This window comes from Nesoenas mayeri (assembly GCF_963082525.1).
Source record: "Nesoenas mayeri genome assembly, chromosome: 15".
In the NCBI taxonomy this organism is placed as follows: domain Eukaryota; kingdom Metazoa; phylum Chordata; class Aves; order Columbiformes; family Columbidae; genus Nesoenas; species Nesoenas mayeri.
This window is the reverse complement of record NC_137559.1, coordinates 3,005,728-3,025,895: the sequence shown is the minus strand read 5'-3', so window position 1 is coordinate 3,025,895 and position 20,168 is coordinate 3,005,728. Positions and strand designations below refer to the sequence as shown.

The 20,168-nt window shown below is 38.3% G+C and overlaps 1 protein-coding gene across 1 annotated transcript in view; it reads right to left on the bottom strand.

Moving 5' to 3' along the window:
- SDK1 (sidekick cell adhesion molecule 1) overlaps window positions 1–19,982 on the bottom strand; it is a gene marked incomplete at its 5' end in the record, with an annotated part of 363,636 nt that extends 343,654 nt beyond the window's left edge. The window contains one exon of the mRNA XM_080353916.1: window positions 19,511–19,982. Coding sequence (XP_080210042.1) covers window positions 19,511–19,982 — 472 coding nt within the window. The remainder of the gene's footprint in view (window positions 1–19,510) is intronic.
- Between the last annotated feature and the right edge of the window lie 186 nt (window positions 19,983–20,168).

Genomic DNA, 20,168 nt, shown 5'->3' with positions numbered 1-20,168 from the left:
AACACTTAAACACAGGATTTCAGAAAAACAGACACAGCTCAGATAAATGCATCATTTCTCATGGTTGGCTCTCTTAAAAATTACAGCTTTGATGCTCATCTATAACAAATTCTTCTCTAAGCTAATTGACCTGAACTTCCAAGTACAAGAGCAGCTTTGCTCATTTTGACACCGCTAAGCAGGTAAATAAACCACACTGTATATCAGTCATTGGTTCCAGACAGTCCAAGATCTATGAAGGATAATACAAAAGACAAGTTCCAATAAAACCCTGACCCTGTTAAAATCACTGGGACGTCAGCTATATACCAAATGTAGTAGAGGATCTTTTATGAAATATTGCCTTGCTTGAAATGTAAAGACTATTCTCTGGGATCATTTTCTCTCAAGAATATACCTGAATAGCCAACGAGCTATCAGTTAGCCAAAAAAGCTTTCTATAATTCTTAGCTCACCAAATCCTTCAACAGGTTAAACATCTCTCCTCACACATCAAACATGTTCTTATGACAAAATAATCAAATGGATTATGATAATATTTCGTTATTTGTTGGATTAGTCTATACTGGTCTTGGACTGAAGGGAGACGCAAAACCCATTTCACAACCAGAAAAAAAGAATTTTAAAACATTATCTTAGGAGACTGTGAAAGTTCTTACTCGTACATTAAACTACCTAAAATCACTTATCTTCCTAACTTGAAACACACACAGCTTTATACAATGTGTTCAAAGTGTTTTTTACTGTACACAGTATAGTTACTAACGAAAACCTTATTCTGTAAGGACATGGAAGGATTCTGTGGTCATTTGGGCTGGACCAAACGAGCTTTTAAGTGCGTGTCCCTCCAAGTGCGTTACCGGAGCTGAAGAACCGGACCGGGGGAGTTATCTAAGGCCCCGAAGCCGCCGCCCCCGCCCGGCGCTCCGGCGCCCTCTGCCGGCCGGCCCGGGACCGCGCACCGGAGCGCAAAAGAACTCCGCGATTTAAAAGTCACCCTGAAATTAGCGCCTGAGATATGAATATGTAAGCAAACAATGATCTTCCCTTCGTCAGTTCCTGTGCGCTTTCCTCCAGTTTCTAGTGTTCACAAGAATTTAGGATTCCAAACTTCCTACCTTGGGTCCCTGACCTTCTGACTTCTCCTGAAATGCAGACCCCAGTCCTCCAACCAGCTTTTATTTAACAGCAACAAAAACAACACCAAAAAAAAACCCAACAAAAACCCAAAACATACACAAAAACTACCCATCCCATTCTAAAATATTACACTTCTGTGCTTTGCTTTTGCTCCATTTAATTTTTTTAAACCCCACTCTGATCCTTTTTTCCCTCCTCCAACACCAATTATTCCTCCTCCCTGCAAATAAACACATACAAACAGTCTTCTTCCAATTTAAATATCTTCAACATTGGGGGAGGGAGCAAGGGGCACAACTACAAGTCAGAGTAACAAAACAACGCCACTTAACTCGTGCCACACATAATACTTATTAAACACTGAAATCTCCCATGTTCTCTACATTTCAATTTACTTACTTTAGAGCTGGCCTGGAAGCATTCAGGCAACGTTTAATGCAACTGCTACAAAACAAAGAGAGTGAAGCTACATTTCAGTATCTGAAAACTGAAATTTTAAATCTCAGTTTTCCTGTCAGGAATAAGATACTAGTGTTTCCTTCTCAGCTGAATAGCTCTAAGGTATAATGGGGAGGGATGCTGGGGTGCATTGGACACTTAGCAAACAAGTTCTGAACTAAAGGATTCTCATTAGGTATCCCTGAGAGGTGACTGGCCTAAACCACAAGAATATTGTGAGAACACATTAGACTTAAAAGAATCAAGCCTGAAATGAGCATAAAACTCCACTATCTCTGACTTAAGGCTGCAAATGTGCAAGTGCCTACAGAAAGTTGGGGGTTTTGGTTGGTGTGGGGTTTTGGGCATTTTTTGGTTTTGGTTTTTTATTATGAAGGCCCCAACTGGTAACTCTTCCCCAGTACTTTCCAAACTGTTTCCCAAAACTTGGCTAAGTACTCTATTGAGGATATGGTTTAAACATTTGTTTACTTCACTAACAAAAGATCGCTCAGTTTGGTTCTCCTCAAATTTCAATGCAATAAGCATAGGCTCATCAAAACCATGAAACAGAAAAGGATTATGTATAGCAGGTGTCTGAAATACCATCTACTTTAGCAATCTGGAGTACCAGTAGCAGCAAAAGCAATTAGACTCTGAACTCAAGAAAATGCTGCCTTTACAGCTTGGATAGTTAAATAGTGAACAGATTGACAACGGAATCTCTGGAATCTCCCTCACTGAAGTGCTTAGAAAACAGATTAAATAAATATCTGTCAGGAATCGTGTTGGTATGATTGATCCTGCCACAGCCCAGGAGAATACACTGCTGAACCTTTGAATCCCCTTCCAGCCTCCCTGCTTTTTCTTCTTCTATTTGAGTCAGTGAACTGCAGCATCTGCATCATTGTATTTTAGTTAATTTATCTTTTAAAAACACACTCACAATTAAGCATATTTAATTCAGCCATGAAGCAGCAGATGATCACAAAAAGCTCACAGCCTTATGGCGATGCGGGGGGGAGAGTTAAACCAGAAGAGTGCAATTTGAACAAGGCAAGGTAGGCGAGCTGGGCTGACAGGCAAGGGGCTCAGAAGCAGGTGTGAGGATATAGAAGGTGCTGCTGCCAGGGAAGCACATCCCAGCCAGAGAGCCGGGTTGCTCTTCCTACTGCTGACAAGAAAGGGCAAGAGTAAGAATACTGGCTGCCAATGCTAAGATCTCAATGGGGAAGACAATACTCTAAGTGCAGCAGCCAGGGCTGGCTGTTCCCAAAGGAGCAGCAAAGCAGGAGCCAAGAGTGACCCCAGCACAGGGGGTTCCCTCCCCACGCAGCGTGAGGTCCCACAGCACCGGAAAACCACAGGCAGAGGGAGATACTCACCGTGTAACCCAGTAACAGCCCCAGTCAAGACACGAGACAGTGACACCCAGGCAGAGCAGCCAGAAACAAAAAGAAGTGGGGACAGAGGCAGCACTAGACACCAGTTACAAAGCACGTTTGAGGGGCCCATCTAGGGGACAAGGCACCTACCGCACAGGCCTGAGGTCCATCCAGGAGGCAGGCACCCCTTCTACAGAGCCCAGAGAAAGACTAAACACCCAGGCCTGAGCTTAAATGGAGCTTCTGAGCCCAGGGGTAGGGGGCACAGGTGAGGCTGGTCCTCAAGGCCCTGATAGGTAGCACACCTGATCTTCATGTACATTGAGAGAGGTGAAGTTGACAGGTGAACCACAGCCACACCTTAAAAGTCTATTACTCCAGATAGCTGCTAATTCTGATTAGCTGAAGCTTGTATCTTGCTAAGTGCAGATCACTTTGTGTTAAAATAAAATGAGACCAGGGATGTTAGTACAAAAAAGAAGACTCCCTGACTGCAGAGCCAAAGCACGTGATAAAACTTCAGGGATGCTCCTGCCAGCTTTTGCATAAATAATATTAAACTGATGGCCCAAAAGTACAAGAAATTCTACACGCTACTCAAAATCTTAAACAAAAATTCTAGAGCAAACAAAGCCAAGCAAGACTAATTGGATGTTTTCCATTTACTAAGAATAATATACAGAAACTTTTCATTATGAAAGTCCTCAAATGAGTGGGAGGTTTTTTTACACAAATGATGATTCAACTTCAGTAAGATAAAGCATGCTTGACTTATCAATAATATCACTTCTCATGTAGTTGAAATTAAGCTTTTGCTGAAGTACCATACAGAATCTGGCCTACAAACAGAGTATTAATTTAATCAGTTTTAATAAAATCGTATAGAATAATTGCTCAACGATTTGGGGATGGAATTTAGCTAATTGAAAATCATAATCAAACCAACCTTCCAAAGCCAAGAATAATGAATTAATACTTGAAAATGTTCTCCATTACCAATTTCTATTAAAGAACCCTTTAACACCAAGAGTCAAGTCAAACTGCCTGGAGTTGTCTTTCTCCGGCTTATCAAGCATCTCTCTTGTTGCTAAGACGGAGAAAACGTTTGTAAGAAAAGGCAGAAGTATCCATGTAACAATACTTAATTGCTTCTAATTTGAACAGAAAACACTTAACAATGAAAGCAACTATTTTTAACATATTTTAACATTTAAGATATAACAAATGAGTACATATACTATACCTAACATCTTGACATCTGCTTTGGACAGTTCAATTCACAAATCTAGCTTCAATGTCAGTTGGGATACGCTGGGTACTTGAGATTTGCAGCAGCTACTATCAACGAGGAGTAGAAAATGTTAGATGTACAGTCAGATGGACCTAAAGTTACTGAAGGATACCCTACTTCTCCAATATTCAGATTCCTGTCCACAATACGAAATCATTTGCTTATACATAAATGCCTGAAAACAGTTTTTGCATCAAAGCTACAGATATATTATATATTATTCTATTCCTCAATGATTTGGACAAGGGAATAGAGTGACTATCAGCAAGTTTGCTGATGACGCCAAGCTGGGAGGAGTGCTGACACGCCAGACTCCTTCCATGGAAACAGCAGCATGATGGCAGAATTGACTGCTCCTTGAGCTTTTTTTGTTCATTGAGTTCAAGTTTTTTATTCATTGGCTCTATACTAGTAAGAACCTACAAAATTTGAATTTATAATTTAATTTTGCTTCATTTCCTAAGACAAGATTGTGCTTACATGTGGCTAAGCCTTGATTGATAGATTAAGGAGCAATTTAAATTAATCTTTTAAACTTGTTTTGTATTTTTTTTTTCTTTCTTGACAGTGCTCCATCCCCCGAAGAAAATAAACTTAATTACTTCTAAGTTAAATATCCCTTTTTATATAAAGCTGTGTAAAATATAAACATATGTTTAACTGAGCTTTGCTCTTTTATTTGCAAGTATTTATCTGCAGTTTTTCCATCAGACCAAATGGGCCCAAAAGAAGTGCTGGCTAAATAGGAATAAACAGACAATTAACAGACCCTACAAGTCCTCTTCAAACAGCTGTCTACTTGTAACACAGATGAATACCCCAGATACTTCTCCAGAGTCTTGAAAGTATCATGCCACTGAACATGCTAACTTTCCCTGCCAATTGTATATTTTTATGTAACAGTAACTAGGTTGATGTCAAAGAACTGAAACAAAATTATATACCATATGTCATCACGCAAGCAGCTTATAAAGATTAGCATATTCATAAGATAAAAAATGCATTTTAAGTAATGCAAATATGAAAAAAATATCTTCTTTGTAAAATCGTTTTTTTTCCCCAAATCAATGTAAAGTATGCTTTTCTACTTCACTTTCACAAGATCAAAGAATTTAAATTCCATCCTGTAGGAAAGATCTGAGAGAAACATCTGATATTGTGCAAAATGCCAACAATCAATAATTTATCCTTTCCAACTGTAATGCGAGGGTCTAAGCAATAATCCATTTTGACCAAGAGAAGACAGAGAAATCAGTCCATTTGGGAACGGTCATAAGGGCCCAAAATATTCCAAGTCGAAAACCATGTAGGACAAGAACTGAATATATAATTCTAAGTTTCTAACTAAAATCCAGTATTTCGACGTGAGTCTACTTTTGCACATTTCTCATTGGGTATCTCAATTAATTTAGACAAACTTTTTAAACCAGCAGTTTTAAAAATCTTTAAATCCCCATTCAAAAACCTGAGAAGTCATGCTAATTGAAGATGAACAATCAAAAGCATGTGTTTTCAGCAGAAGACGAATATGCAAATTAAAATGTTATTAAAAACAAAACTAATGGATAATTCGCAAGCTATACTTACCTTTATTATGGTCATTAACTCTTCACGCAGCAATAATGTCAGAATAATATTTGTCTGCCTCCCGCAGACAAGGTTCTCTACAAAGTTGATGGACTAACATGTACACCAATGTATTCCACATGTATTTTGTTATATTGCCTTTAGTGGTAATATACAATTTAGCTCTCCTAATTTAATGTCAATGTCAAAATAGCTTGCCAGAGGAAGCTGTGTGCTGCTTAAATATATTTGCCTAGTAGGAAGATAATTTGTTGTACAAGAATCCTCAAAAAAATAGTTACACTTCTCTGACAAAGTTTTCAAAATGTGAAAACTGACTAAAAATAACTTGAGCTTAATAATTCAAAGTCCTGAAAAAAAATACAAAACTCCTTTTGATGGTGAGGCTGATTTTTCCCATTACTGTGGCATTCATTTTAAGAATGCAAAGCTGGAAGTAGCAGATTTGTGTATTATTAACATTGCCATACAAACTAGTCAATATAATGAGGTCTCTAGTAAACTCTGATCAAACCATCTTCAAAGGTTTGGTTCTGCTGGTTCTTCTGTCTTTATTATTTTCTTCGCTTAGACTGAGAGTAATCTCATCTTCATGCACACTTTATGATGCACTACTAATAATCTGTGATAGAATTAATAGGGTAGTTTCCAGGAAGTAATCAGTACAGCTACAAGAGTATTTTTGTTGCACAGTTCTTTCAATCTACTATACATAGCTATGAAAGTATTTTAATTTCCCTAAATAGCTGCTCAGTAATACAGAAATATGCTTATTAAAATCTATTTTTCTTCCCTTAAATTATGCCATATTGTCAAATCGATACAAAAAAGTTAATGAATGAATGAATGATATTTGCAATATCTATGCAATATTGATATCACGCAAGTGCTTCACCAGCACTTGCTCAGATTATTTTGCCTTGAAAGAGTTTGCATAGGTTAATTGTTCAGAACTTCATAAACAATTCTGTGGATGATGCATGAAGGGAAATAGGATCCAAGATGGTCAAATAGCCATCAAGCCACTAACGAAGATAAATGACGAAGGATTCCTCTGCAACTCTAATCACAGTAATCCAATAAAACTCTTCTACCTATCTCCAGTCTCCTAAACAACACAGATCAGAGGGGATTCAGGAGATGGTATTTTGGAAGTAAATACCCTTTTCAAAAAAAGTATCACAACACTAATCCTCGTTTGATGTACAAGAACTTGCGGCTTACATGCAAACCCAGAGGTTCAATGTTCATTTTGAGAAGCAGGTTAGACTAAGTGGAATGTGACGCTGAAGGGTGAGACAGGACTGCACAGGATTACAGCAGAGCTCTGGCCCCAAGTCCCCAGGGACTGCAGCTCTAGGAAAATACTCTGCAAGAGCCAGCAGCTTTTAGCTGGTTTTCATATTGAGCTTTTTTTCCCTGTAGCTTACACTTTGTGAGATACGTATTCTATTCTCTGCCCAGATGGACAGTATCAGGAATTTAGAGATAAGAACTCAAGAAAGATCCTTCACCTTCCAGTGTGGAAAATGCCATTTATGCAGTGTCTATGCTGTCTCCCACACAGGATATCCTTTCTGCTAATAAAAGCTCCTGAGCTAGGTACAAAAAACCAACCAAACCAACAAAACCTCACCAAAAATGGGACTCCTTGGCTTTATTATGAGCTGGTCTGAAAGCTATATTTCCCAGAAGACAAGTAATTGCATCATAAAATCCTTACATGTAAACTGACTTTATACCTGGAAAGGCTATGACTTCCATTACCAATCTGAGTGAGTGGACAGACTAATTTTTCAGCTCCTGCAGCCTGCTGAAGCACATGCTTTTCCACACATAAAATCCCCCACATTTACTTACATGCAAAAAAAACCCCAGATCAGAGTGACAGTAAGAGGAGAGCAATTTACACACTGACATTAAACAACTTCATTGGAATTAATCTATATAACTTCAGTAGCACTCATTAGTAGACCTTACTGTTAACATTAATTCCTCTACCAGAGAAGTTTTTACATCATCCCAAAACAACTCAAGTTTGTAAATGCCTAAAGAAAAACTACGAGGAATTTTATAACAGCAATACAAATGTTTAAAGCTTACAACCCTTCAAAATACTGTAAAGTAATAACCATCATGTCCAAGAAAGTTTCTAACATGTAAGCTTTATATAATATAGGCTAAAATTAAAATCACCTACTTTTATACATCACATTATTACATTAGTAGAATTATAGTAGTCATCATGTTCAAACAAGACATACAAATCTTAACCTTCCTTTTTACGATATTAGTTTAGATGGCCATTAGCTTCCTCCTACCAAAAGGATTAATTGAATTAGCCTAATAACTTTTGTGAACTCTAAAATATGAGAGATGTGTTATATATAAGGAAAAAAATAAGACCTTTTTGTGCTACATGAATATGTAATAACGTGCTTCATTTTTTCCCAACAAATTTAGAAGCACACTGAACAAATGCCCACCAGTGATGACAGACCATCCTTTACCAAGGACTCAAATATCAAAGGTTTCAAAGAGCTTGAAACCTGTTGCCTTCAGCTGTTTCTTCAAAGATGGTACATCTGAAAGATCCAAACTCAGTTTCTGACAGAACTGCTGCACACACGCAGTGATATGAAAAGGTACGACTAAGTAATTGAATAAGCACAAGTGTTTTGACTTTAACATGATTGCATTTCACCAGGCAGATTTATGAGATTTGAGATGTCCATTTAAGATCATGCAATTTTGTAGCTTCTCTCAGTCAATATACAAGGTACAAAATGAAACTACATTTAGATGCAGTCATAACCACAAATTTTGCTTATAAATCTGAAATTCAGCAATATATGCATTTAAATCACAAAAATTAATTTTATATCCCCCTCCAGTAAATTACAGCATCACACATAACACAGGATACTGACATTAATGTTTCTATCTGAAACAAAAAGAGGAATATTCCACCCTGTTGTATGTCATTTGGTTTAAGAACAACATCTTCATGTTTATTAGGGTCACAATATTTTAGGTAATTACTTCAATATCATTGTTTTCACACAGTTTTAGACAACTAAGAAAGATTACAAGGGAATGTTACATGTGTAACAGCAACAACTGTGATCTAAACACAAAGCTAAAATTCTTAAAATATATTCTGCTTGTTCCCTACTATAAAGAAGATAAAGAGCCAGATAACTCTGTGGGGAAAACATGTTTGAAAGCTCTACATCATTAAATATGGTCTAACTGCACATAGCAGAATGGGCTTTTTAAAACTCAAACACTGTACAAAGTTAAAAGTTTTGACTTAAAGTATCAGAAGCATTTTAAAATGAATTTTGATAAATTTATGTGAAATGGGAACAAATAAACCTCACAAAAAGAAAGAGGAGGCCTCTAAAATGAGTGTTTTATAAACTGAGAGGTTGTTAGATGGCCTTAGTTAAGGCTGGGCACTATTCATATGATTCTGGCAGCTCACCTCCATGCCTTTTTTCTTTGCTTTATCACCCCATTGCTTCTACCAGCAGAATTTAGAGAGCAGGTGAAGGCAACTGGGTAGGGGAGAAGAAACTAAGAGCAGAAATAATTGCTAGAACAATATTTTCCTTCTTACACTGCACCCTGAGGGTCACAGTTTTGAACACTGTACGGGTGCAATTACTTTACACCCAATGGCACAAGACATCTATTCAGATACATTAAAATAACTCGTTAAAAAAGAATTATTAAAAACAGGGCAGAAGCATTGAAATGTAATTTTGGAAAATATAATTATGCAAAGCACTAATATGCCTAATAATAATGTGTTATTTTAAACCCAATATTAATACTTTGTCTACAAAAGTCAGAAAATACCTTCTGATTAGCACCAGTAATAGGGCTTCAGAGGGCTTGAACACACTGAAGGCCTCAAAAACTCCAATATATCAATCACTATGGGCAGTCCTGCATATGTACAGTACATTCTACCTGCCAGCCTACGACGTGAGCTCTGAATAGCTTCGTCTTTTGTTTTATCTGCCTTGATGCAGCATCTGCCCAAGTATGCATATACACAGTTCATTCAGCATATAGCCACTTTTCTAAAATGGCAAGGTGGCCAAGACTGTTGGATGTCTGAAAAAGTGACAAAGAGTTGATATATGTCTGAAATCAGACAGAATTGAAGATTTGACTGAACTATGAGAAAGCCAACCTGGCAACTCTAGTACTGGTTTGGGAGCTCTCCCAGCCAGGGCAGCCACGGCCTTAGAACTGCACTACGTCCGGTCTTACAATAAAACAAACAATAGCAAACATTTCTGTTCCCGGGTTAGATAATAACCAGTCTCTTTGTCACATGTTAATAGTTCCAACAGAACTCTTCTGGTAAACACAGATCTGGATGTTAATTAAATTCAACTCAAGAGTGACAACCAGATGCATTGCACGGGCCCAAGACCAACACTCACTAACTGGTTATAAAAAATGTGCAATACACCATAATTTACCAAAGCACCAATGCCTAATCACTTCATGATGCAATGAATTTCAAGTAAGCATGAATAGTTATGCCATTAATTCTAATAAAGTGACAGCCAACACTTACTCGGCTATAGTGAACATTTGCACAAAAAGCTGCCTTATCAGTATTTATAGTACCCAGCAGCTCTATAGAAAGCTATTTAGAACACTACTAATTCTTGTAAGAATTGCTCTTCCACGCAAGAACATTTGTTCACATGTAAGTGTGGAAATCCAAAAATACTCAGCACTTTAATTTTTATATGCAATATGAAACTTTGACCTCATTTGCATTAAACCATCAGGACAGTTATTAAATAATATCACTGAATATTTTTAACCTAGTAACTCTTTTTGACCAGACTGCACAGGCACCGACGGACAGTTACTGTTTTCTTTTGTTTGCCAAGTCAGCAGAGTGATCAAGAGGAGCTCAGCTTTTTGTTAGTACCCAGCTGCACTAGCACAGGATCATTAAAAACTTCTGGGGATGTAACTTTAGCTGAGGTCACAGAATCCCAGAGTGTCAGGGGTTGAAGGGACCTGGAAAACTCATCCAGTGCAATCCCCCCATGGAGCAGGAACACCCAGATGAGGTTACACAGGAAGGTGTTCAGGCAGGTTGGAATGTCTGCACAGAAGGAGACTCCACAACCCCCCTGGGCAGCCTGGGCCAGGCTCTGACACCCTCACCCCCAACAAGTTGCTTCTCAAATTTAAGTGGAACCTCCTGTGTTCCAGTTTGTACCCATTGCCCCTTGTCCTGTCCCTGGTTGTCACCAGCAGAGCCTGGCTCCATCCTCCTGACACTGCCCCTTTCCATATTGATCCCCAGGAACGAGTCCCCCCTCAGTGTCCTCTTGTCCAGCTCCAGAGCCCCAGCTCCCTCAGCCTTTCCTCACACGGGAGATGCTCCACTCCCTGCAGCATCTTGGTGGCTGCGCTGGACTCTCTCCAGCAGTTCCCTGTCCTGCTGGAACTGAGGGGCCCAGAATACACCACAGCAGAGGTTCTTCCCAAGCTGAAGAGTTCACACTGGCACTGATCTAACTGAGTCACAGAATAAAATTAGAAGATTAAAAATACTGTCTCCTAATTCACCTGCCACCAATTCATACTGATAAATCACTTCCCTTTATTACTGTCCTTGCCAATGTATGAAAGCTTCTGTATTTTGTCACTTGTAAATATAGGATTTACAATAACCCCTACTTACTGACTTTGATTTAATCCCTGATTTATTAACTATTACAATGAAACTAACAAGTTAAAGGGCAATGACAGCACAATCCTACTTAGCAAGAGCAGAGTCTAGACCAAAGAATGTCCTTCCTTCATTGAGCCTGTTTGGACTCAGCCATTTCGGGGAATCCACCACTGTTCCTGAGGTAATTTTAAAAGCTCTACTCGCTTACAGCTTCCTCTGCTGGCAGTTTTCAGTTCCATTCGCCTGTGTTTTAGTTGTGGTTTTGTTGTGTTTATGTCTCTTCTTGCTGATTGCCAACTTATAGAGGAAATTGCCTCTAGAAAGGAAATATTAAACCAGATGTATACAGCATAATGTCAAATGTATAAAACAAATTGAAACAAAGTTTTATATCTCTATTCAGCCAAAGAGCATTTAAGGTGAAAGTGATACCACATTTGTTGGTGAAAGCTATTTTGCGGGCATCAAGCTCCCATTCTGCCCTGTTACAGATGAAAACTCTCCATCTCGGCTCATGAGACGACATATTTTCTCACTGGATGTTCCACTATTTTTTTTTATATTTCATGAAAATAAAAACAGCAAAAGGTGAAACACAGGAGTTACTATTCTCGATCCCTTGCCTGTTAGTCTTATCCAACATTTTTGAAAAACAATGCCTGGGATAATCTACCATTAAACAACCTTTCCGATCATCTGTTGTGAAAAAGGTCTTCCAGTACAATAAAAGCCCTGCTTCAGATAATACAAGCATTCTAGAAAAGCTATTCTGTGTCCAGTTAGAGGATAACTGAGGAATCTGTTCTACATTTAGCACTATCCCCTCAGTCTGTCACCAGCAGCAGACATTATTTGTATTACAATAGCCTGTAGGAGCAATAATCAGAGGCCCAAAGCACGTTGTGGTAGAGGCTCCATCAACATGGGACAAAAAGATAAAGCAAAAAGAGGACAACAGTGAGACACACAGATGGGCACACATGCAAACAGAGACAGTCTTCATTATGGGACAACAGTATTTTCAGTGCATTATCAGCTGAGCTATTGTAAAAGGTTTTCTTGAAGACCTTAAAGGATATATTTGTTTGTGGACAAAGAGTTTCTCCTAAACAACAGAGACGGCAGGGAAGAATGCATAGGGTGCAACGTAACAAATGTTACGTTAGCGTGATAGGTTAGAATCTGAGTTTATTCAACATCTCGATACTGAAAGGAAAGAAAACAGTCACAAACAATCCGCAAGAAAAGTTAATTGTACCTCTACATGCGTACATTCAAGAGGACTTAAAATTACACTAATCACTACAAACATTCAGAAATACTGACAGAATTCCCTTACGTCCTCCCACCCACTTCACTGCTACAGCAGTGTGTCACTTGCCATGTGTTCCGTGTTACGATAAACATATTATCTTTGAATTGCAAGTATGGCATAGCACCATATATTTGTTTTCCAGGCGCTGCATACAATTTCGTTATTTCAGAAGCATTTAATCACGAATGTCCTTTGCACTTCTTGACAGTATCAGAAACAAGGCACATTCTCTAATGTGCAAGGAAGATAGCAATGACTGTGTTGTACCGAGTCTGTATTTAACATAAATGTTAGGTGAGCAAATAGTACCAGTATAACAAAATGTATTTTTTTCTAAATGTCTAAACTTTTGAAATATTTGCGTTATAGTTCCATTATTTTGTTAGTACCTTCCCTTAAAAGGTAGCATTGTTCCTGAGAAGATTTCCTGTGAACTCAATGCCAAAACCACACACAAAAGCCACAACAGTCTCGGCTAATAAATATACAAAGTTAGACAAATATGAATGTGAGGATGAAAGTAGAGTCTACCAGGGCTTCTGAGTCTCTGTGTACAAACTTCAATTTGTTTCTGTTACAAACTTCAATTTCAGCCTGGAATCAATGTGGGACCATTTTGGCAACATGTACTGGAGCTATGTATCATTATTCTCTACTTTCTGGTCCAAGAAGGCTATATCAAACAAATTATTTTTTAGATAACTTGTTAGACCTAGGAGTTTATTAGAAAAATATATGGCTTATGGCTTGAAAGACCATAAAGCGGTTTAAAGAGACCTAAGGGACAATGATTTATCTACTAGAATCAACTTGCTCTTCGGGCTGCTGGAATGGAGCATGGAAATGCGAAAAACAGGATTAAAGATTCAAGCTATCTGCTTAAAAACCGCAAATGCTTTCTCGTTTATCCAAAATGACACTTCAAAAGTTATCTGGATGGTGTGACATAAGATTGTACAATCCACTTCCACATTTTGCATAAAGTAGTGTCAAACTTCCTTTTATCAGAATTGCTGGAGCTCATACCACCGTTTTTACCTGTTGAATCTGCGTATTAGATACAATTGTTTAAAATCATTACTTGCGGAATTTGCAACCTAAGTTACGCAGTTTCTTTTTTGAAGAAAAAATATTATTCCCATTATCAGTCTCAAGAACTGAGATATAAGGGACTAAGGGGAATGTTCATATTGCCTAACTTTAGCATTGATTGTATGAGTTTACGTTAGGGGGACTTTCTTTAGGAAGACTCCATCTAACCGTGGCAGAAACTCACTGAAAGGGCCTTTCAGAGAAGAAATCCAAAGTTTAGTCTTCTAAATAACGCCTCTAAAGGCACTAACCTCTCTATTTTCTACCCAAGAACAGCAGCCTCCACATGTTTGTAAGAAGTTAGGCAGTGCACGTTCCCTTGTGTTTTCCCTGAGTCTGAAAACTCTCTTAACAATTTAAACCGATTTTAGTGATGACTGCCAGGGTCATGCCCAGCCATGCATTCCCATCACCCCAGTGCTTGTGTGACCCCAGTCTGAGCTGGCTCGGGGAATAAACAGCTGAAGATTAACTTCAAAAACACTTCCCTAAAAAAGCCAAAATCTCAATTTTTAAAATTGTTTAAAAGTAATTAAAATGCTTAAAAGTAATTTGGTATGCATATTAAAATAAAAAGTTCTTCCCTTCTCAGCCATGTAACCCCTTGAACTCAGATCTGCAAGTGCTACGTGAACTAATTCCTGTAGAACCTATTGGAAGTTCCAGGGCCGTGACATTTCAAAGGCCGTGTCCATAAAAGAATCCAAGTTTTACTTATATGAAAAAAAAATTCATCTCATCTATTTAACACCTATTTATAAACTGAGAGAACAAATCACTTGCCATAAGAAAGCATGCCAACTACTACACATATCTAATTTAATACATTTAAGTAGGGTACATGTGAGGCCACTTATCAGAAGAGTCCTAGGGAATGAAAATTATGTAATTGTCTGAAATAGTCTGTAATGAGACCAACATCAGCATAGGCAGAAATAACTCCAGAACCCGCAACTTCTTCAGGAGCAGACCTTTCATGGAGTTATATTTTTGTTCTACATGAGCTATATGGGTGCTGAAGGGTCATCTTTGAGGTACATGAAGCATAAGAGTCTTTATTCCCTAGAAAATACTCACTCACTAGTCAGAAATAGAAACCAAGTCTCTCCAATCACCTGCTTTCCAGCTGTAATAACTGTAAGTAGTCTAATCCAATGCCACGCTATAGCTGTTAACAGTTCTCCCTTTAGTCCACACAAAAGTCAACTTGTGCTGAATTTAAAAGATTTGAAGTAAATGAAAGATGGAGCCAAGACTTGAAAACTGATCAAGGAGCAGTATTCTGTCTTAGTCTGATTAACGCAGACAGTAAAATAATATGTATCAATTTAAACTTAATGCACATGCATAAATAATTCAGGTTAAAGACACATAAGCTATCTTAATTCTGTCATTTTCAAATCTCTGCACAAATCTTATAAAAATTATTCCAGTTTATATAACTTCAAGAAAACACCGTTTTGAAAAGACCAATAAATTATCAATTTGTTCATAAAAATTTAAATATATATTTTGCACGTACATAAGCAGAGGGAGGAAGAAAAGTCTATTTGTGCAATGAACTCAACATGAGCAAGATTTTGCTTCATGAGGAATCTAATTGCCTCTAGTCTGCCCACAGATGCATTACAGCAAAAAGGTCCAAGTGATGAAATAACTAGTCCATTCAGATTGCGATGTTCAGGTAAAGCTCTATAAAAGCTGCTAAACACATGAAAATATTTTATTTGAATCAACAGTGTGTTCAAGACTTGTACATATGTGCTGGTAAGAACAATGAAGCAATTAAAAAAAAAAGGCAATGTTAAAAGACTATGACCCATGAGCACAGATTCCCTTCTGTTCTTTTTAAGCGATGTGAAAATCACACAGTGTAACTGCCACAGCCTCTCTCTCCATATCTAGATATCAAAATCACCTTAAATGCACATTCAGGTACATGTAGAATTCTAAATTACAGATGGAATGAAGTAGCATAAAAAGATTACACCTCCATTGGTGCAAAACTACGAAAAATCAGACAAGCTTTTCTTTCTTAATATTTAAAGATACCCATCTCCTGCTGGAGAAGCTTAAAGCTTTGCACTGCTTTTATCTGTTTTAAAATCATTCTGAACAGCAGCCATCAATCCAAAGAAGTATATTTTCTAAGTATTCTTTCACTCTTCAACAAAAGCAAGACGTTGGGAAGGTACTCAAATCCATTAAGATGCATGTAGAATAGCCTCTGGCAACTTCCAACCTATTTAAGTAAGCAGAATTTTTCTATTTCCATACAAATCTTCTGGTATTTTAGTAAACATTTTGTACTCAGTAGGCATTACTGTTTGTTGATCTCATAGATCATAAATTCCAATCCTGCAATGAGCTCCATGGATTCCACAGGACTAAGCCCAGGCATGCTCGACTGCTGAGCGAGACTAGAGGTCACTGCAGGGTGATGTTCTTCTTAGTACTGTAGTTGGTTACTGTGTCAAAATGATTCACTTCTACCACCACCTTGCAAATTCTGATTTGATCATTATAATGATTATCAATTAGCATCTCATCGCTATTTGATGACACACAATGACTTGTGGCTAACTAGCACCCAATACTTCAACATAACAAAAATGCCATGAGAAAAGGAACCATGGTAGAGGCCAGCAGGCAGAAAGGACTCGGTGAGCAAAGAAATGGGCAACATTTCTTTGTCTGACAAGCTTCCCATTCACAGATGGGCTGATGTGGTGAGCCGGGTGAGACACGTAGTGTCAACGCACATCAACACAGCCATGGCAGAGGTGGGAGAACCATCCCAGGCCACCACCTCGCTCACCTGAGTGATTTTTCCACCCAGAAAATCACTCCCATAGTGAGAAGGTCTGCACTAACAACACTAAAGTTCCAAGAGAATGCTTTATTATTCAGTACAATAAACCATTGTACGTTTCCTAATAATTAAATTCACTTTGAAAGAGAAAAAGAAATCAAATAAATCATTATATCTAATTATGTAACACGACTACCAGAAGACAGAAAAGCTGAAGAGCTAAGTACAAAATGAATTTACAAGTGGTTTTATCTACAGCTTGCCTCTAGATCTGCTTTTACATGGATGATCATTCAAGTCCCAAGAATACTCAACAACCTGTTGCAGTTGAAAATCTTTTCTTCCATCCACCTTATAGTATAAAATTATTAATCTCAACGACCTCCTCATCTGTTTCCTATGAACTAAGAATCTGCATTTCAATATGCCTGAAATATTTCTAATTTCTTTAATGTTGAAATAGTTATTGTAGAAACTTCAGCTGGTTAGAGCATAGTATTATGACTCATTCAAAATAGCCATGGCACATATATTTAGAGTGTTCACGTTTTTATCTGATAAAAAGATTAGACTCATGTAATTCTCTCATGCATATGACCACATCTTCCCATTAAAAACTTTCTGTGGCTGCAGCACAAATTTCCATTTTCATAAAAGACTTTTATAAAAATTGCCATCTTCTCTCTAAAATAAAGTTTTGCATAAAAATGACGAATGTATTAGAATCCATTTGAATTCAGAGTGCAAAAAGAACCTCAAGTTATAAATGAATACAAATGTTGTGAAAAGCTAATAGAAGCACTCTGCATTATGACTTTCATGCTGGCTTCTGTGTCAAAGAATATTTAAAGGATTAACTGTAATTTGCATTTTCTGCATTATATAAAAATAAAAACTTCTTCTGTTTCTGCCTTATGTAATTGTTTTATCTTTCATTGGTTCATGTCTTCTAAACTCCATACCTTTACCTGCACTAATATTTCTCAGAAATAACGAGTCTTATTCTTTCTGCTTCCCCTCCCCCTCTTAAATACTGATGGGTGAAACTAAGTTGGTGTTAGGACTTTTCTTTAGGATCGTTTCTAAATACTACATAGCTCCCTGCGATATATATTACCTAAAACTGATTCTACTGTGAATGCTTAGCAATCTAAAATACGCTATTGAATTTTTTCCATACTATGCACTCAACAAAAGTTTCAATTCTCTTTTTAATCTAAGACGATGGCTACTTTACTACTAAACCACAGAAAACTGTTTTACTTTTGGCAACTAAATTGATTCCTGAATCACTGGGACTTAAAACTGCCTTATAGGAAAAATTTTGCATTTTTCATTTAAACAGCAAGAACCATCAGCATTTGCCTTCCAAAATGAAGCATCATGTTGGCATCTATCAACAACTACCAAAAGAAAACAAAAAAGTGAGGCGAATTTTAATCTGCAGAGAGAATTATTCCAGGTATGTCTTGTTTCAGAACAACAATACCCTGTTAGGGCTTGCAGGCCTCAGCTTAAGTAGTTTGGGAATAGGAATGACAGCACAAACAAAGCACTGGAAAAGGTTTATGAGGGTGGAGTCCATTATTAAACACTGAATTAAAACTCTTCTGTACCCTGCGGCTCCGAACTTTGAGAAGATGCAGCAGTAAACCCTGAACAGCCAAACTACTGCAAACTTGGCTTATAACCCCTCTTCCTCAAGATACAAGCCCATCCAGTTACTAAAACTGAATGCACCGTTGTTCCCTATGCACTACCTGAAAACAAAGAACTAAAACAAAGACCATTCCCCTTCATAGACTATTAACTTCCGCTTTTAATAACTAATCGTCCCACCCGACACAGTTGTGCATTGTACAACACAAACCACTCCAGCCAGACAATGCACACAGCAATAAAACTCAACCCAGCAAAGAAAGTGAAAGCTGCGTTTGTTCAGCATGTTATTTGGCGCAGCCAACTGTAATGCTTCAGCCTGCCATTTATTGTTTACTCTGTCAAAGGATTATTAAGAATTAAGCTGCATTTGGCAATTTTTTGAGAAGGGAATTTACATGCGAAGTAACTGACACTTGATATTTAAAGTCTATTGGTTGACTCTGACCCTTCGTTTACAAGTGACTCATTTGACTGCAAGGATCTCTGATGTGGAAATGCTCAGATACGAATCAATTGCAGTTTTTGTCTCGGGTAAATGTTACTTGGCAATCTAAAACAAATGAACAATGCTCAGACCGAGGTTCACATAGAACAGCACTCATATGTTTAAAGAATTCCTTTTACATGCCTGATTTAGTTCTAGTCGGAGGATTTATGAGTCCCCTTCTCCTAATAACTTATCTCAGCGCACAGTGTTTTTAAACACACACACACAACCAGCAGTTAACTCTTTTGCTGCCTGAAAGAACAGAAATGTGCGGACGCATTTAAGTAAATAGAAAAATGGGGTTTGGTCCTGATAGGGCGAATGATTCTCTCGGGGTTGGGGGGGATAGGGGAAGGATAGGACGAGAAAGGCAGAGAAACATGTAGGTACAGTTCGCAAACCCCTGTTTCATAAAGAAATGATTGTGTAAGAAACAACCGTTCCTACACAAAATCAGCCCAGTGCAAAATCTGCAGTTTACCTCTGATAGAGTAAAAGGGTTTCTCTGTACCCGAGCGAGATTCCTTTCCTCTTAGAAAACAGATGCAGCATTTCTATAAACAAAAATGTCTCTAGCCCTACCTTGTGCCAGTGCTTGCAACATGTGGAGCTGAAGCAACAGAAACGCCCACCATCCCCGACACAAGATGAAACAGAAGTTTAACTTTATCATCATTCCGCCTCGCCTGCTATTCCTTCGGGCAATAATTTTGCGATCCACCTTTCTTTCAACCGTTCTTGCCTCACTGATCCCCATCCGATCCGACTGCCTGCCACTGCTGACAGTGCTTTGGTCATTGCTCATTCCGCACCCCGAGGCCGGGCTCTCTTTGGTGCGCTGGGAACATCGCCCACTGCCTTCGCCCCGGAGTTTTTGGGGAAGAGAAGCCCCCACTTCAGAGGAATGGTGGACTCTTTGATTTGTGCTCACTTCGCCTGCAGCCCAAAAGCAGCACTCCCTGTGCCTCCCGGTATGATAATTGCCACCTAAGTCCGTGTTTCTTGTGGAGGTATTGATTGCACCAAAACAGCCAGTCAGAAATGTGAAACACATGTTTCTCTGCACTGTCACATCCAATGCCTTCAGCACAGGGGGAGTAAGTTTATAGGCGTCAGTATTTCAGTAAATCCGGATCCTTCAGCACATCGCCAACAAAAACAGAGAAAGACTGATCCATCTTAGCCACCAGCAGACAATCCAGAGAGTACCTTTCATACCACAACGATGATGGAAACTGTT